The sequence below is a fragment of the Solanum pennellii genome, chromosome 3 (genome assembly GCF_001406875.1).
Source record: "Solanum pennellii chromosome 3, SPENNV200".
NCBI lineage: Eukaryota > Viridiplantae > Streptophyta > Magnoliopsida > Solanales > Solanaceae > Solanum > Solanum pennellii.
Genome location: NC_028639.1, coordinates 60,050,553 through 60,070,337, shown reverse-complemented (window position 1 = coordinate 60,070,337; position 19,785 = coordinate 60,050,553). Strand labels below are relative to the sequence as shown.

General features: G+C 35.4%; 2 protein-coding genes across 3 annotated transcripts; both read left to right on the top strand.

The window, feature by feature from the left end:
* The first annotated feature begins 3,231 nt into the window (after positions 1–3,231).
* On the top strand, positions 3,232–7,925 carry LOC107014038. Of its 2 annotated transcripts, none has more exons than XM_015213904.2 (2): positions 3,232–3,483; positions 6,911–7,925. In XM_015213904.2, exons 1-2 carry the CDS (start codon positions 3,442–3,444, stop codon positions 7,622–7,624), a joined length of 756 nt encoding a protein of 251 aa, XP_015069390.1. In that variant the 5' UTR covers positions 3,232–3,441; the 3' UTR covers positions 7,625–7,925. The 2 variants fall into 2 exon arrangements, with proteins under 2 accessions (XP_015069390.1, XP_015069391.1); XM_015213905.2 differs by having other exon boundaries at positions 3,234–3,483; positions 6,917–7,925.
* A 1,650-nt stretch (positions 7,926–9,575) lies between these two features.
* Positions 9,576–10,491, top strand: LOC107013838 (transcription factor bHLH51-like). The gene is made up of 2 exons (XM_015213716.2): positions 9,576–9,863; positions 9,967–10,491. Exons 1-2 carry the CDS (start codon positions 9,663–9,665, stop codon positions 10,414–10,416), a joined length of 651 nt encoding a protein of 216 aa, XP_015069202.1. The 5' UTR covers positions 9,576–9,662; the 3' UTR covers positions 10,417–10,491.
* The last annotated feature ends 9,294 nt before the right edge of the window (positions 10,492–19,785 follow it).

Here is a 19,785-nt window from a genome sequence, read left to right as displayed (position 1 = left end):
TTTTTAAAAACAATGAAGAAAAAAAATACAAAATTAGAATTAATGTTAAAAACTTTTAGTGACGATTTTTGGGCTTTTGTGGCGACTATGTCGTTGCTAAAGATCTAGTTCTTTTGTAGTGAATCCTAGTTGACAATGCTTAGGTGGAAGGATTAGTCTCAGTGGGATGCCAAGTCAATAAAAATATGAGGTGTTAACTCCTGAGGGTATATGTGGTCTATTTTACATCAGGGACATTTTTTATCCCAAAATGTAACGAATGGTATAAGTGGTCTATTTCACATAGTTCAGGAACAATTATGACCCTTTTCCGTTTTATCTATCAACAACTGCATATATGTCCATTGATGAGCCGTTGTTATTTTGTTCTGCATTGTAATTTGGAGTCCGAAATCAAAAGGGTAAAAAAATTATTAAAATTCAAAAAGGGCATATCAAAAAAAAAAAAATTTAACCAAAAGGGCAAATCGCTCCGTTAAGAGCAATTTACTTCCGACATAAAATCGCTGCCCCAGCAGCGATATTGTTAAAAAAAAAATCTTTGTTCTTTGAAATCGCTGCTATGGCAGCGATTTTCTCAATTCTACAATAGCTATTTATTTAAAAAAGTTAAAAGAAATAAAAATTGTTCAAAAATCAATTGATGGGCAGCGATTTCATTAAAATCCAAAATCAATAGAAAAACATTAAAGAAATTAAGGTGAAACCAAGCATGTACAATCACTATTAACCATTTAAGCAAATGACAGTACAAAATACTTCAAGGCAACAATAAATTTAAAAATGCAAAAATGGAAAGAAATAGCTACCTTTTTTTAAAGAAAATCGCTGCTATAACAGCGATTTCAGTTCTAAAAAGTATTTTTCTTTTTTGAAAAACGCTGCAGGGCAGCAATGATTTTAGAAAAAAATAACGACGTCAAGTTTCTTAAAGGAAATTGCTCTGTCAGGAGCAATTTTGCTCATTTTTGACAATTTTTTTTGCCCTTTTGACTTCGGACTCTACAAAATTTTTATTCCCGCAAAGCAATCATCCCATAAAGTGTGTACTTTTTGCTCAACTATTTCAATTTTATGCAATGTCTAGTTTCTATAAGAATAACCAAAATAATGCAAATTGCATGTCTGATGCTATTTAAGGAGGTCACAATACAGAGTACGTTAAACGTAAATTGTATTCCGCAAACACGCTATTGGAAATATGCAATTTGTTATCACAATTGAAGAGTGTGTGAATATCATAATATTCTTGACAAGAGATCACAGAAAAACAAAACACCACTGGAATTTTTGAGCCACATTTTGATCATGCCTACACATTCATTCTTTTGGATTACACAATGGAAATAACGATTTTAAAGTATATAAATAGGATTATATGTCATATTATTGTTTTGTTTCGCTTTGCTCATTATTGATTTATCTTTTGTCAAACTATTGAGTTTCTATTGAATTGTAATACGGTTCTTTTACATTCTTTATACAATATAGTTCGATCAGCCTATGATGCTTACTGATCCTAGTTGTCCACGTTGATTCTGCCATTTTAGGTTTAGGTTGTTTGATTCAAAGTTATTATCCGTTCGGAGTCCCAACCCAACTTTATCTATGTCTTATTTCTGCCCAACACATTTTTTTCACATATTTATATTCTCGATTTTGTATGTCTATCTTTACAACAGATTATCCACTTTATTTTTTATTTTATTTTGTTTATCTTACTTATATATTTAAAAGTTAGTAAAAGGATATTGCAAATCACAACAATTAATAACTTATAATATTTAAAAGATAATAGAAAAAATTAATTGAGTCTCGAAAGTCTTTGGTGTCACATAAATTGAGATTGAGGAAGTAACACGTATTATTTGAAGATAACATAATATTATAAATCACAAAATTAACAACTTAAAATATTTAAAAGATTATATGAAAAAAATTCAATTGACGCTTGAAACTTTATCAGTGACAAGTGACACGTACATTAAAACAAAGATAATAACATTATATAATTTGAAAATCATGTAAAAAATATAATAAATAACAATAATTAATAACTTCAAATATTTTAAAAACACAAACATTTTTAATTGTCTTTTGAAACTCTAGCTATGGTGGATTGAGACAAATGATGTAATATCATTTGAAAATTATGTAAATTACTATGAATGATTTGCAATTTGAAATATTTTAATATCATAGAAAAAATTGAAGGATTCTCTCAATTTCATTTCACATAAATTGAGAAAGAAAGAATAATACTACATCTATTTTAGAAAATGTTGAAAATGATCCCTAACCTATTTGTATTTGGTTTGGTTTATATTGATACTTGATATATCCACTTTATTCATATAGTAATCAATTTATATTTATCCTATCTATTTTTTTTAGGAGTTCTATCTAAATCTTATTCAGTTTTAATTTAGCTACATTTTTTCTATACCATTTAAACACAAATTTTAAAAAATCAAATATTAATATTTAGTGCGTTTACATTAAAATGGTAAAAAGTATTTGATTAAATTACACTATATATTTTATTTTTTTCCAAGTTTTTCAAATAAATCCATCTTCAAATTCACAGTAATTTATTTTCTTCTAAAAGAATCAGTTGTCTTAAACCTTTTACAAGTGAAATGTTAGCAACATTAACTTAATAGTGTTTTCTTAAAGTTTGGTTCAATCTAGTTTTATTTTTAAATTTGTTTCTATCCAATTTTGAGTATATATGTCCATCCATACAAAGATAGTCTAGTCAATAGACATGAGTATAAGGTATTCGATCCTATGCTCAATCTGAAGATATTGTACATGGAAGAATTATGTCAAAAAGTATCTAATTATTATTTTTTATTAATATTATATCTTTGTAAAATTATATATATTTGAAAGTTTGTAATGATATATAATCACAAATATTTATTTATAAAAAAAGAATATAAATATATAAAGTTTATTAATATGATAGTTTCAAATATTCTGATATCTTACTTATGAATCATAATTATAGTTTCGAATATTCTGATATCTTACTTATGAATCATAATTCACTCATTTGATTAGATTATAGTACAAATTGGAGAAGTTTTTTTTTTATACTTTCATAAATTATGAAACTTTCAAATTTATAGTACAATTTAAGAAAAAGTCCAAATAAAATTTCTAAAACTTTAACTTTGTGTATTTTCTCTTTTCTTTTGGTATATATAAGAGATGAAGAATGAGAAAAAGGGTAATATTGGTGACAAGTAGATCCCTTGAGAAAATATAGTTGCTTGAGGATAATTACAGCTCTCTATCAGCACCATTCATTTGTCAAATCCAGCGCTGCAGTGAAATTTTCTCCCCTCTCCATCATCTCACTCTCACTTCACCCTGCAAAAGCAAGATTTCATGGTTGGGCCTTAACTCTTTTGAGCAACCATACACCGTTCCTCTATGGCTACTTCTTTGAATTCTGTTCTGGGCTTTCCGTCAACCGTATGTCTCCTCCTCCTCCTCTTTATTTCCTTGTAAATTCATTGCTTCAATGGAACAAAAATTGCTTTGCTCATATACTTACTGTTTAATTGCGGTGATTCCGTACTAAATTACGCTGGTGATTTGATAGTACAGAGGGAGTAGAAGCAACAATTTTATTAGATTAGATTAAATTCTCTCTAAAGTATTGAGGAATGCTGCTTTTTGGCTTAATTCCATAATCTTATTCGAATTTCCTACCTTCTTGTACTACTTGCTTGGTTGAATAATGGGCGGAGGGTGCTATTTCCAGTTACTGTAACAAAAGAGAGTGGTATAGGAACTTTTGGAAAGCATAAAAGATATAAGAGTGAAGATAAAAGGATGTTGGAGAAGCCCTAAGTGATTCTCTTACCCAAAAAGTTTTAGGAATACGAGAAGGGGAAAAATAAATTTATAAACTAATTATACAATTAATGAAAAAAAAGGTACGGACTTAACGTCAGTTTAAATTGATTAAAGACAATTATCAAGTTTTGACATGAGATAGTGAAATCAAAGAGAGATGGAGAGGTTATTTTGATCAATTGCTATCACGAGGACAGCTTTAAAGATGGATACATCTGTTTAAGAGAGCCTTGCTACTCTCTTAGAGTTTAGATTTGCAGATCAGCAAACTTGTGGTCCATATGGTATTCTTATACAGGTAAGAGAATGATTTGATAGCTAGTTTTTATACGGTTTATCAAGCTATTCATTGTTATATTAGTAGTTGAAAGATGCCAAATAAGTGGAAATGAAGTACCTGGTTTCGATACATGAGAGCAGATGATCTGCTTAAATTCCTATTAGCTGTCTAATATTAACTTAGTGAGTCATAGGACGAATCATTGGGAAAAAGTGAAAGAAAATAGGCTTATGGGGCAATAATAAAGGTCATAGAAAAACAGTTTGGATTTAAGCCTTTTAAATCCACGGCGAATGCTATATTTTTGTTCAGAAATGAAGAAAGTTCACAATGAAAGAATGAATCATCTCCTTGTGATTTAAAAAAAAGAAGAATTATTTCCTTGTGATATTCATTGAGGTACAACATATGATAAAATGTCAAGAAAAGTTCTTTCGTGTGTGCTTAAGATAAGTGAATTCCCATCATATACATAAGTTTTATAAAGGATATATCAGTGGAGCCATCACACATGTAAGAACAAGGGGAGGAGATATATAGGAGTTCTCGATATCTTTGGTTTTACACCAGGAACTGCTCTAGTCTATACCTTTTCTTTATCCTAGTTATGTATTATCAGGCCAGTTATATACAATATGGTGTCATAGTGTATGTTATTTGTAGTCAATGTTGTGTTGATGACACTAGTGGAGAAAAACATGGACTGTGGAGAAGCAACGCAGGGAGCAAGAATTTTAATATAAGTAAGATAAATAATAAGCAATACAAGTTTAGCCAACGTCTGAAGAATCAGGTTCAGGTGATATTAGTTTATATTGCGATGCCTAAATGCAAATATTTCTGATATATACACTCAAGTCTTTGAGGAGATCAATATGATAGATTAAGATATACACACACAAATAAAATATGCTGGTTAAGTAGAGGATTTGAATAAGAGCTGTGTGCCAAAGTAAAAGGCTAGTTTCATATGATGGTGGAACCAACAATATTGTATCAGAGAGAATGTTGGACCCCTAAGGCCCAATATATCAACTAGTTAGGTATCATAGAAATCACAGATGCTAGGAGATGTGAGATCAAACAAGATTGAAAATGATTACATCCGATAGTTTGGATTGGCCAAGCATGTGTAAGATTTGATTGTATTGTTCATGCAGCACATCATTCTTTGTGATAATCAACATGATCATGCTGTCTAGAGCCTCTGCCGTAACTCCGAGTCCTTTAATTCACACCCATGGTATAATTAGAATGATCAGATTCACTAAACACATAGTGAGCAGCTGGATATGATCTTCTGTCATTGTTAGGTCGTCCTCTTCCCTGGTAGGTGTTAGCAGGACCTTTCTTCTTCCTTTCATACCGTGGTGGATAACCATGGAGTTGGTAACAAATAGCCTGAGTGTGGCCTGTTCTTTTGCAGTAGTCACAGAATGCATTTGGATCATAGCTTGAACTAGAATGAGATCTTGATTAAGACATTGGTGTTTGTCCAGCAGTGAACAAGGCATTAAACTCAGAGGAATTAGAACTACTAGATGTTTGAGAAATGGTACACTGACTTTCTCTTTCAATTAACAATGAGTAGGGCTTATTCAGTGTAGGTAAGGGTACCATCATGAGAATTTGACCCCTAGCTTGCTCATACGAGTCATTAAGTCACATGAGAAACTGAAGTAATTTCTGATTGTGCATGAACACTACAAACTCTCTCGAATCCACACATTCACAGCTAGGAACAGGTGCTGAGCTATCATATTCTACCCACAATTCAAGCAGCTTAGAGAAATAGGTTGAGATTGAACTAGTATCTTGAGTGATTGTAGCAATCTCTTTGTGCAATTGAAAGATACGCGATCCATCAATCTTGTCATAACCGCTCACACAGATCCTTCCATACAGCAGCTGCATTGTTAGAGTAGACGATGCCTCCAAGTAATTCCTTCGAAACACAATTCATAACCCATGAAAGGACTATGACATTGCAGCGTTCCCATAGATTAGTCAAATTAGGACCATAGGATTCCTTTTTGCAGGTACCATCGATGAATCCAAGTTTATTTCGACCTAGAATAGCAATTTTCATATCTCTACTCCATACCGAAAATTATCAGCTCTAGTCAGTTGAATAGAACTGGGTAGAACACCAGAATTGTCGATTGAATGCAAAAACAGAGGATGATTGTGACTCAGCTTCTCTGGCAACTCATTGTCAACAGTCGCCATGGTTCAGCTGAGATACTCGAAGCACTACAGTAGTCACTTTGGCTCTGATACCATGTTAGCTACCTTGAAGAAGATAAGTTGGTGAACAATTCCTACCAAACTGGAATGTTCTAGATGCAGAGAAAGAGCTCAGAGAATTAACAAATTATGAACTGTATTCATTAACCTTTTTAGAAGTTCTGTACATGTATATATACAATAGGTAAGTATACAGCTGTAACTAACCTAACTAACTTCTTGATAACTAATCCTCTAACTTCTAATATTTACACAGTGGTCCCGTACTCCCTATGTAATGCCTTCTTCAATAGAGATTGTATGACAGCTAGGGGGATGTGTGAGAGTAGTTTAATTTGTCCTATCCTAAGACAAAAGTTACTGAAATAAATATGGATTATTCATATAGTGTTCTCAAATAGTTTGTGATTAGGGGTTGTCATTTTTATCTAGACGGGGAGTTATGCTCACAGTTCTTGATTCATGAATTTGGTGTTATTTGTCCGTGATTTATTTGTTTCTTCTCAATGAAAGCTACAGGCAAACTACTGGAATCTATCTGGGAGTGCCTCTCTGCAGAAGGTTGCACACTTCCCATCTACCTTTCAGATGCGGGGGTTAAGAAGATGTGTACAAGTTACTAGACATAATTTCTATCTTTTAGTTGCTAAAAGTGATCGTCTTGAAACGGAAGTTAGTGATATGGACTCTGAAAATGCTGAAAGGTCATACTCTGAAGCTATTACACCAACTGTGAATACGTCATCCTTTGAATCTTCTAAAACAGAGGGGGAAGTGCAACCCATTGGTCAAACTGAGTCGGCCGTGCAAGAAGCCGAAGCTTCAAATGGGTCTGGAACTTCTGCAAACTTGGAAGAGGAAGCATCTTCCTCCAGTCCAAAACCAACGTTGAAGAGATCTCCATTGACAGCAAGAGAGAAACTTAGGGCAGCCAGGGTTCTCAGCCGGTACAATGAATCAAAGACCTCTAAACCTCAGATGGGAAGCAAACTAATTGAGGCCCTACGAGAAAGTGAGAAGGGGAAAATGAGATCCGGACTTCCAGAGGCACCTACAAATCTGTTTGATGATAGCAAAAGAGGGATGCCAAAACCAGGATGGACTTTTGAGTTTCCAGGAGGAATTGATGTCTTCCTTGTTGTGTTTTCATTTGTATTCATCAGCACAGTTATGTTTGCTACAACATATATTGTGTGGAAGGTTGGTGCTATCCATTTCAACGAGTAGTGAGGTAGATGGTTATGTATATCCAGTATCCTTGGGTTTTCAGGACATGGTACTGGTCTAGCCATCCACTAGTACCCGAGATGAACAGAGTTTTGTGTACAACATATGCTTTCTTTATCATGGCTAAGAAATTATACTTTTTGCGCCAGTTTTAGGTTCTTCTGAATCCCAAGAAATCAGGTGGCCGTTAGGTTGGGATGGCTGTGTATAGTTGAATACAACAATGTAGCTCTTTAACACTATATTATGGAACTGCCTTATTGCCTTATATTTTTGTTTAAATAGGACTTTCTTGTGCTTACTGTGTTGCAACGAGTGCACGTTCATGATAACTTTCAACCATCTTTATTGTTGGATTAACGTTTTACATAATGATTCTCAATTTCCTTGCATTGTGCATCCAATTTGTGTTCGAGACACCACTATTGTAGGTGTTGTACTTCAGTAAGTATCTCTATAGATTTTTATATATCTTAAGCCACAATATCCGTCTCACCGACAAGAACACAGGATAATTGAACACATCAATAGGACCAAGATAACAGAAAAAATGGAAACATGACAACACAATAGCAAATTGTAGCAGCACTTGACATACCTACCAAAAATTTAGAGGAAAAATGTAGCAAGGAAGATAGGAAGACCACACCTGAAAAGATAAATACAAGGTTGCAGGGAAGGGGATATGGTAGATTGCTTGTCTTATCAAATCATTTATACCCTCTTTATGGTTGAAGTTACAACAGGCAGAGTTATTGTGACCCTATCTATACCATGTATTTATGGTTGATTGTCAGTTAACCTCTTTTGTCCTCTTCTGCAAGGACAATTTTATTCAAACTGAGTATAGAAAATAATCTAATCTTCTTATTCTTAATTTTGTCTAATACCCTAAATCCATCAAGCAAATGTTGATTTAACCATTTAGAGAGATCGAAAACACTTTTAAATAAATTTGGTGCAAATTATATTCAAATTATTGATTGTCTTAAAAATATTTTTTTACTTGACTAACTGAACTCAATTACATTTCTAATTTTACATATGAGTGAAATACACCCCTAGATTCTTGTAAAGTTTATGAGTGTTTTTAACACTTCTCTTGATCTTTTATTAAATGTTTCATGCTCCTACAAGAGATTGTGATAATTTGTTATGTCATGTGACAGATTAAGAGTGTATATAAGTTTAATTAATTAAGTAGATGACATTTTTAGAGCTGCCAATAATATAAAAACAAAAATTATAGTTTACCTCAAATTTAGATGTATTTTCAATACTTTCCTCGCGACAATTAATTTAGTCAGTGATGTAGTGGTTGAAAAATCTCGGCCAATTTCTCTGTGCAAAACAAAAAAAAAGGCGTATCTCAAGTGTGAATCTCGCTTTTGCCTATCCAATCTGACAATCTTGGAAATTAATCTTTGACATTGTGGTTTATACTTATCCATTAATGTCAAATTAATCATGACATTTTGACTGAACCTTATAAATAATGTCAAATTAATCATGATATTTTAATTCATACTTGTTATTAAAAAATCATTAATCTAATTCTCGTGGCAGATCTTAAACCATATGCAACCCTATTCATCAAAAATCATTACGTCCAACTCAAACTTCATTAAAAATAAAACAAATAATGAAGAGCAAAAATAATAATTTTAAATTTTAGATTACAAAATCAAATCCAAATCAGCAGTAGGTGAGTCAGCAAATGGCCATGTTCTGTGTCTACCTTATATATATATAGTGGCCTAGAAGTGTAAATGGCTTGGACATTTAAGATCCTACTATATCTATCAAAGATTTGTGTTGGTAAAAAAATTGTCTTGTTGAATTGACATTGTCAATTTTGTCATAATTGATAAAATCCAAATAAGATTTTCAGATGACCAATTATAAAGTTAAATTAGACCAATCAGCATCACTCATTGAACATCACGCGTAAGTACAACAGTGACATCCAATTACTTGTAATGTTATAGTATTTAGATAGATTGATGACTAGAAAAAAAAAGTAAATAAGAGAAAATTGATGGAGAATTCTTTTAGTTCAGAATATTGGCTTGAAAGTTGTGATGTGAATCATTATTTAGTCCCACAGGTTCAAAATTACTTACCTCAAGAGAGAAGAGAAAGTGCTTCTAGGAGTCACAGTGAAGCTGAAAAAAGACGCAGAGACAGAATTAATGCACAGCTTTCTACTCTCAGAAAACTCATTCCTACTTCTGAAAAGGTAAACAACTCAATTACTCATATTTCTAGTACAATTGTTGTTACTAGTGTGTCTACTTATTTAACTCTATACAAATTTAAATAGTAGTATTTCTCTGAAACAGATGGATAAAGCAGCTCTATTAGGAAGTGTAGTTGATCATGTTAAAGATCTGAAAGGCAAAACAGCAGAAATCAGCAAAGTTTTGAACACTCCAACTGATACCGATGAAGTAACAATTGAGCATTTAAATGAGGAAGAAGACAACAAAGGATGCCTTATTAAGGCCTCTTTTTGTTGCGATGATCGACCTGAATTATTCTCAGAGTTGCAACGGGGAATTAAGAATCTGAAATTAAGAATGATGGAGGCTGATATTACTAGTTTGGGTGGGAGAATTAAATGTGTTTTTATGCTCTGTCCAAATGAGAATTATGTAAATGATGTTTGCATGAATTCTCTCAAAAAATCACTTACAGTTGTCCTCTCTAGAATTGCTATATCTCCTTCCACATCAAATTACAGAATTAAAAGCAAGAGGCAGAGGTTCTTCTTGCCTGCTCACTGTTCTTAATTTTCATCTTTTTGTAAAATAATCATGCAATTTCACTATTTTGACATAAATTTCAAATCAAAATTTGAAATCTCATTCGATGTTGAAATTTTGTTTTCACATGTCATTTGAATTTTTAGGTTGTATTTTTTTTTTCATTTCATATATAGACATGAAGTCTCCACAATTTTTTGTAAAAATTATTACAACTTCCTCAACTTTTATACATTTTTTATCAAATATTTTTCTCAAAGTTGAACAAATTTTTATGACCAAATAATTTTTCTTAAATATATTTGCAAATTGCATGACCAAACACGTGAGAGGGGAAGGGAGTGACAACTAACAGCCCCAAGTGTTTATTATTCTAGAACTAGAAATGAATTACATGATTGCAGTTTTGCTTCTTCATTAAAAAAAAGTTCTTTCACGTTTCTCTTTTTCCTTTACAAGTTAAGAGTTAACTTTTTCCAAAACACCACTTTCCAAGATCCAAATTAGTACAAAAATACTAGCTTATCCTACCATTACGAAGGATTTGTTTGTCAATGTGGGGCAAAATCTTGATTTTAAATTATGACATCAAATCATTTTGAAAATTTTAAGTAGTATCTTTTGTTCATAAACATAATTTTTGATAAAACTATTAAAATCATCTTTATTCTTTATACAATCTTACCAAATAAGCAAAAGTGAATAACAAAAGGAGAATACATTATCACAAACAAAGACCAGATGGAGGTACCCGTTACTATATTTTGAGATACAAACATAAATTAGGATATAGTTAAAAGTGGAGCATATGAGTGTCATTATGCTATGCTGATGGTACAAGCTATGAGATCCACCTAAAAGACCTAAGTTCGATCCACCCGCAAGACCTGATGAATCACTGCTGGGCCAAAATACAAAGAAACAGAATCACCTTCATTTGTTGAGAGAAATTAAAAGACATCATCTACTTTTCATGACTAAGCTTTAAAAGATTTTTTTTCTTTTTCTAATTTAAATGAGTTTGCACGAATCCCTCCTAGGGGGAACGCAGTTATATCTACTTTTGAAGAAAAAAAATGTGTTATCTTTAACCACAAAATGAAGAACATCTTGAATCTTTGAATAGAAATTTGTGGCAAACCTTCCGGAACTTCCCCAGACTCTACTCGTAGTAGGCTGAGGAGCATCATGAATCATTGAGTAGAAAAAATGCAAGAAGACTAAGTATAAGTGCAGTGTTGAAAGCCTATAAACATAAGTGTAGTATGGTAATGAAACCAAGTTATCATCAAAACTTCGAGAGGAGCTCACATTTTTAAAACTTTGAGACTATTTAGAAGAGACTTGAATCGATCGAAATTGAAAGATTCCAATTTTCAATGATTAAAACTTCTTCAAGGATCAATTTTAAAATTTGATGTGCAATATACGTGAATTGTTAAAGACTTAAAAACTCATATCTAAAATTTGGAGATGTTTAGAGGTGATTTGCATTGGTCTGGATTGAAAAAAAAATCTTGTATAAATAGTATATGAATATATATACATCTATGATATATAGTTATACATCATATAACAATTCGACACTATTTATACAATATCCATAATATATTAATCTAGGACTTTTACAAAAAACAATTGTTATTCTAGTCAAAATTAGATATCTATATCTCCATCATACATAAATTTCGATGAGAAACACTTTCTAGATTGATTAGAGTGAATTTTACAAGTCACTTAAATCGTTTGCTATATTTTATTTGGAGTTGCGCGCACTATTGACGAAAATTTTAGGTAAGGATAGTTAGGAGTCGTTCCGTTAGAAACAAGTTATTTCAAGTTTAATTATTTTGAGTTTAGCTATGTTGAAATAACTTATTCCATCATGTATATGTGATAAATTATCTCATCTCATTACTATGATATGTATTGTGGATAAGTTATCCTAAGCATGACAACCAAATAATACACCAAAACTTTATGCCTGGACTATTTATTTTTGTCCCTCACACCAAACAATCCCTTAGGAATAAAAACACACACAAAATGATACTCCCTCCGTTTAAAAAAGAATGGTCTCTTTTCCATTTTAGTTTGTTTCTAAACGAATGACCTCTTTCTTTTTTTGGTAACATTTTAATTTCAATTTTCCACGTGACATGTTTAATGCCATAAGTTTAAATGACAGTTTTGTACATTTCACATAACTTTAATTTAGGACCACAAGATTAAAAGTCTTTTTTATTTTCTTAAATTTCGTGTCAAGTCAAACCAGATCATTCTTTTTTAAACGGATGAAGTATATCCAATTTTTGAAAAGATAAAACATATTACCCTGTCCTAATTTATATAACTCACTTTCTTTTTTTTAGTCAGTTCCATATTTCTATATTAAATAACATTTAATTTTAAAATTCTCATTTTATTCTGAATGAAATGATTCATAACCACACAAATATATATATAATTTATTTTAGGGAGAACATGCAAATATACGCCCAAACTATTATAAAAGGTATACTATCATACTTTTGAGACATAAGTGTCCTTGCTATCAAAAAACTAGAACATATATGTACATCACTCTAACAGAAGACTAAATAGGAACACGTGATGCAATCTAATCAGTCGATTCGATATTTAATAAATGTTGTGTGATTAATTAAGATTACGAGTTTGTTAGTCAAAAAAGGATACATACTTTAGTTTTTAGATGGCAGAAGCACCAATGTCTCAAAATTATGATGGAGGATATATGCATAACATTTACAATAGTTCAGAGATATATTATTCTTTTTTCCTTTTATTTTAAATCATGAATTTCAAAAGTCTACATTCCTTTTTAAAACTCTGTATCAAATCAAACAGACATATATAAAACGAGACGAAGAGAGTAGAAAAGACAGAAGAAATTTGTGGTACAGAACTGTAATCTACACATTGACATAGACGTCAAACAAGTGAGTGGAATCGGAGTTCAGCACGACAGAGCGGACAAGTAGACCAAGTTGTGAGCCACATTCCGAGTGAAAACAATGGTGACAAACCGGCAAAATTTTCAGTTCATCCCCATCTTGAAAAATACCTAGACATATACAGCACTCTGCTTCACCAATGCTAGCTCCATATAAGGTAACCGGCAATTTACTGATACAAGTAGTTGTGACTGCGGCTCGTGAGAGGGATCAGGGCGTTGACAATAGCATATGCAACGAGCGTAGAGGATAAGAATTGTAAGTAACAGAATTATGACGATGAAGAAGAAAGTGTAGCCATGGATTTCATAATTTCCGTCTTCGAACTCAGCATAGTGCCATTGAAATGGTTGGGAGGCCATTAGTGAATTAAATTATGTATAATATCTGAAGGAATATTGATTGTATTCAAGTGTTAAGGGAATACATGGGAGATATATATAGGAGATATAGGAAGGAGTACTAATCCTAATAGGACTAGAATTAAGGAGTACTAATCCTAATAGGACTAGGATTAGTACACAGTAAATACTAATATTATTTTATACTATTTAGTTAATACTATCTGTTATTATCCCCCCTCAAGCTGAGCTGAGCGGAAGCGAACGGAAGCTTGGAACTGAGGTAATCGTGCTGTCGGCTCGGGAGAGGCTTGGTGAGAATATCAGCCGGTTGTTCTTCAGTAGGTACATACTGCACAGTCATGGTGCCGGCCTGAACTTCATCGCGAACAAAGAGACAATCGGTATCAACATGCTTCATTCTGGTGTGTAGGACGGAATTCTTGGCCACACAGATGGTTGATTTGTTGTCACAATAGAGAGCAGGAACAGTGTGAGTGGCGCGGAGTTCGCGAAGAATATATGTGACCCACATGGTCTCAGCAGCAAGAAGAGCAAGGGCGCGGTATTCAGCTTCAGTCGAGGACCGAGAGACCTTGGGTTGTTTTTTTGTACACCAGGAGATCAGGTTCGGCCCCAAAAAAACGAGAAACCCCGATGTAGATTTTCTGTCATTTTTATCATTCGCCCAATCTGAATCTGAGAAACCCCGAAGCTCCAAGTCCCCGGGTCGAATGAGTAAACCACGACCAAGAGTGCCAAAAATGTACCTGAGAATGCGTTTTAGACAATGGTAATCATGTTCACTTGGTTGATGCATGCGCTGAGCAACTCGGTTGACAGCAAACTGGATGTCAGGACGGGTAATGGCCAGATACTGTAGAGCCCCAATGAGGCTGCGGAAGTGGGTGATATCGGCAAAGGGGGTGTCGGCTCCATTCGTAGACGAAGAGACTGCCATCGGTGTTGGTTGACTGGTGCATTTTTCCAGTCCAGCTTTCTGCAACAGATCTCGAGCATATTTTGACTGATGAAGAAACAAGCCGCTGCCTGTCCGAGAAACCTCCATTCCCAGAAAATAATGTAACGGGCCAAGGTCCTTCATTTTGAAGGTAGTATGCATAGCTCGAGTGACATCCTGAATGAGAGCTGCAGTAGAGCCTGTAATAATGATATCATCTACATAGACAAGAAGAATGACTGTACCGTGTGCTGAATGTCGAGTAAACAGACTCGTGTCGTGTACGCAACACGTGAAGCCGAGTCCCTGGAGGAACGTTTTCAGACGTGTGTACCAAGCACGGGGGGCTTGCTTGAGCCCATACAGAGACTTCTGGAGTTTGCAAACATGTTGAGGGAAGCGGGGATCAACATAGCCCGGTGGTTGCGTCATGTAGATAGTTTCATCAAGCATGCCATGAAGAAAAGCATTGGAAACATCCAACTGATTGATGAGCCAATTGTTGCGCACGGCGAGTGACAGTACTAGGCGAATGGTTTCCTGCCGAATAACAGGACTGAATGTCTCGGAGTAATCAAGCCCATACTCCTGATTGTAGCCTTTAGCAACCAAACGAGCCTTGTACCTGGAAATACTGCCATCCGCATTGTGTTTAATTTTGTACACCCATTTACAGCCCACTGGGTGCCGCCCATGGGGCTTAGGTACAAGAACCCAAGTTTTCTGATCAGTCAAAGCCTTAAACTCGTCATCCATAGCATGACGCCAATAAGCATTTTTTGAGGCAACAGAGTAGGTTGTTGGTTCACTATCGGGAAGGGGTGTATTTGGTAGTATGGTAGCCTGAAAGGTTTTGGGTTTAAAGATACCGGCTTTGCCACGGGTTAACATGGGATGAGTATTGGGGGGTGGCACGGGCGGTGGTGATTCGGGGGTGGCCGGGAAGGACCCAAAACGGATCGGGCTGGAGATGTTGTGGGTATGGGGTGGTTCGGGTTGGTTGTGAGTGTGGGTGGTGGTTGCGGGTGTATTGTGGGTGACGGTCGAAGGGGTGATGAGGGGTGGTTGGGTAGTGGGTGGAGGTGTGGGGGAAGGTGGTGAGGGACCCTGTGAGTATGTTGGAAAAAGGGGAAGGACGCCAATGAATGATGTATTTGTGGAGGAGGAAATAGACTCGTAGGGAAACTCATTTTCGACAAATTTGACATGACGAGATATGTAGACTTTATGAGTTTGTGGGTCAAGACAGCGATAACCCTTGGAGGTAGGATGATAGCCCAAAAAAATACAAGGACGGGATCGGGGTTGTAATTTGTGAGTAATATGAGGGCGTAGCCAAGGGTAGGCAAGACACCCAAAGACGCGGAGGTTGGTATAATTGGGAAGTTCTTGGTAAAGGAGTTGATAGGGTGATTTGTTGGAGAGAGTGTGACTGGGCATTCTGTTAATGAGGTAGTTTGCGGTGGCTAGAGCTTCTACCCAAAAGGAGACAGGGAGATGAGATTGATGTAGAAGAGTAACCACCGTTTCAATGAGATGGCGATGCTTACGCTCAGCCACCCCATTCTGTTCGGGAGTGTATGGACAGGAGGTTTGATGTATAATTCCCAGGGATTGCAGAAACTGGCCAAAGATGTTATTGACATATTCCTTTCCATTGTCACTTCGAAAAAGTTTAACATGAGAATTGAATTGTGTTTTGACCATTTTTTCAAAAGTGACAAAGGTGGTGTATGCCTGTGATTTGTGTTTTAGTGGGTACAACCAAGTGTATTTTGTAAAATCATCCACAAAACAAATATAATAGCGAAAACCAGCAAATGAAGGAACAGCAGTAGGACCCCATAGGTCAGAATGAATAAGTTGAAAAGGTGCAGTTGTACGCTTCTCAGATAAAGTAAAAGGTAATTTATGAGATTTAGCAATTGAACAGGAGTCACAATTGTTTACATGAATGGAAGAAAAACCTAATTGAGACATTAAAGAATTTATTATTTGAGTAGACGGGTGACCCAGACGACTGTGCCACAACAGACTGTGGCCATCAGCCGAAAGAGCCACCGGAGCCACAGGAACGCTTTCTGAAACTGGGTGGGCAGACGAACTTGTGCCAGGAAGAACGTACAGACCATGCTCACAGGGGCCCTGAAAAATCACCCTCTTGGTAGTATTGTCTAGGATCTGAAAATCATTAGAGGTGAACAAGAGTGAGCAATTATTGTCTTTTGTGAATTGGTGAACTGAAAGGAGATTGGATTTAATAGAAGGGACGTGGGTAAGGTTACCTAGGTGAAAGATAGCGGTGGGGGTTTTAATGGTACCCGTGCCAGTGTGAGAAATATTAAGGGACTCACCGTTGCCAACAGTAATACCATTGGAGCCATGATATGGATTTGGAGCGTTAAGCTTGGATAGATCAGAAGTAACGTGCATGTTGGCCCCAGTATCCAACAGCCATTCAGAGGAAGGGCCGGCTTGAGATGCATAATTGGCACGGTTATCACTATTTCGGCTCTCCTCATACCGAAACCAGCAACGAACAGCGGTGTGTCCTGTTTTCTGACAGATTTGACAAGTTGGACGATCCCGCTCGTAAGTGCCCTGCCCGCCGCTGGAAGATGACTGCCCGCCGCTGCCGAAGGAGTGCAGGCTGTTGTTGCTGCCGTGCTGCTGACCGTCGTACGGCGGACGACTGCCCTGCCGACCGCCGCGCCCGCGGCCTCCGCTGTTTCTGCCGTAGCCGCCGCGGCTCCCCTGCCGGCCGCCACCACGCCCCCCGCGATAGTTCTGGCTTGCGGTGAGGGCGGTGGCCGGCTCCATAACAGCGGCTTCTCGGAGAAGAAGTTTGCTCTCCAGATCCACGTTGATTTCTTCACTTTTTAGCCACGAGGAGAGAGTAGCCAGGTCAACGGGCGTTGGACTGATGTGAACCGCCTGATTAATGGAGGAGTAAGCTGATGGGAGCCCCCGAACGACGCACATGACGAGATCTTTTTCGGGAATGATTTCGTTCACGGTGTCGAGGGCTGTGATGATGGTGGAGACCTCGTCTAAATACTCCGCCATAGTTTTCGTGCCTTTGGTAATTGTGTGGAGACGATCACGCAATTGAAAAATATGAGAGTGGGAAATTGATGCATAGCGTGTTGCGAGGGCCGTCCACAGGGCTGAAGCAGTTGTGTAGGATCGGACGTGTTTCTGAACCGTGGGAGAGATGACCGCAATCAAACATGATCGGATCTGGCCATCCACGGCTTTCCAGGCGGCATGGGCCGGATTGGTTTTTTCTGATTTGTCCGTGGCGGTGATGACTGCCGGCGGCGGTTCTGTGCTTCCATCGACGTATTTGAGAAGGTAATTGGCCTCAAGGGCTGTAAGAACGGTGATTTTCCATGTAGGGTAATTTATGTCTGATAATTTTTCGGGAATCAGGGCATGAAGATGCCTGAGAAGGAGTTTAACGCCAGAAGGAAGTGAATCGAGAGGATCCACCTCGGTTGTCATGGCTGCCGCCGCCCAAGAGAAGAGAGGGAACGATCGGTGCCCTAAAGAGAGAAAAAAAAAACTAGAGAAAAGAAGATCTAGGTTTCCTGGCTCTTGATACCATGAAGGAATATTGATTGTATTCAAGTGTTAAGGGAATACATGGGAGATATATATAGGAGATATAGGAAGGAGTACTAATCCTAATAGGACTAGAATTAAGGAGTACTAATCCTAATAGGACTAGGATTAGTACACAGTAAATACTAATATTATTTTATACTATTTAGTTAATACTATCTGTTATTAATATCGTGTAAACAAATAATTATTTATTTGTTACTATATTTCGAGTCTTGTGAAGACAGGAGCATGGAATAATGAGATATGAGAGAGCTAAAAACATCGACTTTGGTTTGCCTAATTTTTTTGCACACTTATTCTTTTTTATACCATCTTATTTTACTACACACAAGCTACAAGAAGCACACGCCTCTGTGTTGCTTCTAGATGAGAATATTTATTTTAGTTTATTTTACGGAAAAGGACTTAAAAGAAGTATTGGAAATTATATAAAATTACTCTTTAATACGTTAGACTCTAAAATATCTTTGTCATCTATTTTTTAAATCAAAATTGATCACTTATTTAATATGTGGTGCTCAATTATTAATTATAATTTAATTAATTAATATAAGTTATAAATTCGCTCAACCATTACTAATTAAACTCAACACAATTAATGAATCTGCCCCAATTTCACCTATAAACAAAATCATGAACCCTGTGCTTCGCTGAACCCCTATGTGATATGGCCATGGATCACCAAAATTATAAACACAATGTGCTTTGTTTACTATTTTTCTTTGCTAATGTTAATATTGTAGAAGCTGCAGACTCTTATACATTATTTGTGAGCCTCTATTAGTTTCGACTATAAATTGTTTGATTTGCAAACAGATGTTCTACAAGCATGAAGAAACCAATTCATGATGTACAATTTTATAGTTGTATTATCAAGATGAAAGGGGGTGAAACTGTTGCATATCAAGTGTCAAAGAATCGTTTGTTTATATCATCTATCATATTTTCGTTCTCTATTGTAATATGATCTCAGATAAAGAGAAAGAGTCCAGTCTCAGATTGATAATGTTGTTTGAACGTTGGAAAGGAAGGGTTAAGGGTTTTGTTTGATAGGTGCATTTGGGCAGGTTTACTAATTTGATCGACTTTAATTAGTAATGGCTTGCTGGATAATGGTTGGATTTATAAATTATATTAATTAATTAAATTATAATTAAAAGTTGAGTGTCACATATTTAAAAAAAATATATTTAAATAGTTCAAATTTATATCGTTAAATAAGTGGTCAAATTTATAATCAATTGTCAATTTTGGACTCAAAGATGAACTATAAGAGTATTTTAGAGTCAATAGGTGAATGAAGGGTTGCTTTTCTTTTTACCGTGAGGGTATTTTAGGCCCTTTTCCATTTATGTTATTTCTTAAAATTTGTTATATATATGAAAATTATATAAAAATATTATAAATCTTAATTATTAACCGTTTACATATTATTTGAAAATGACTTAAAAATATCACTAATTAACTTAAAATACTTAATAGACATATAAGA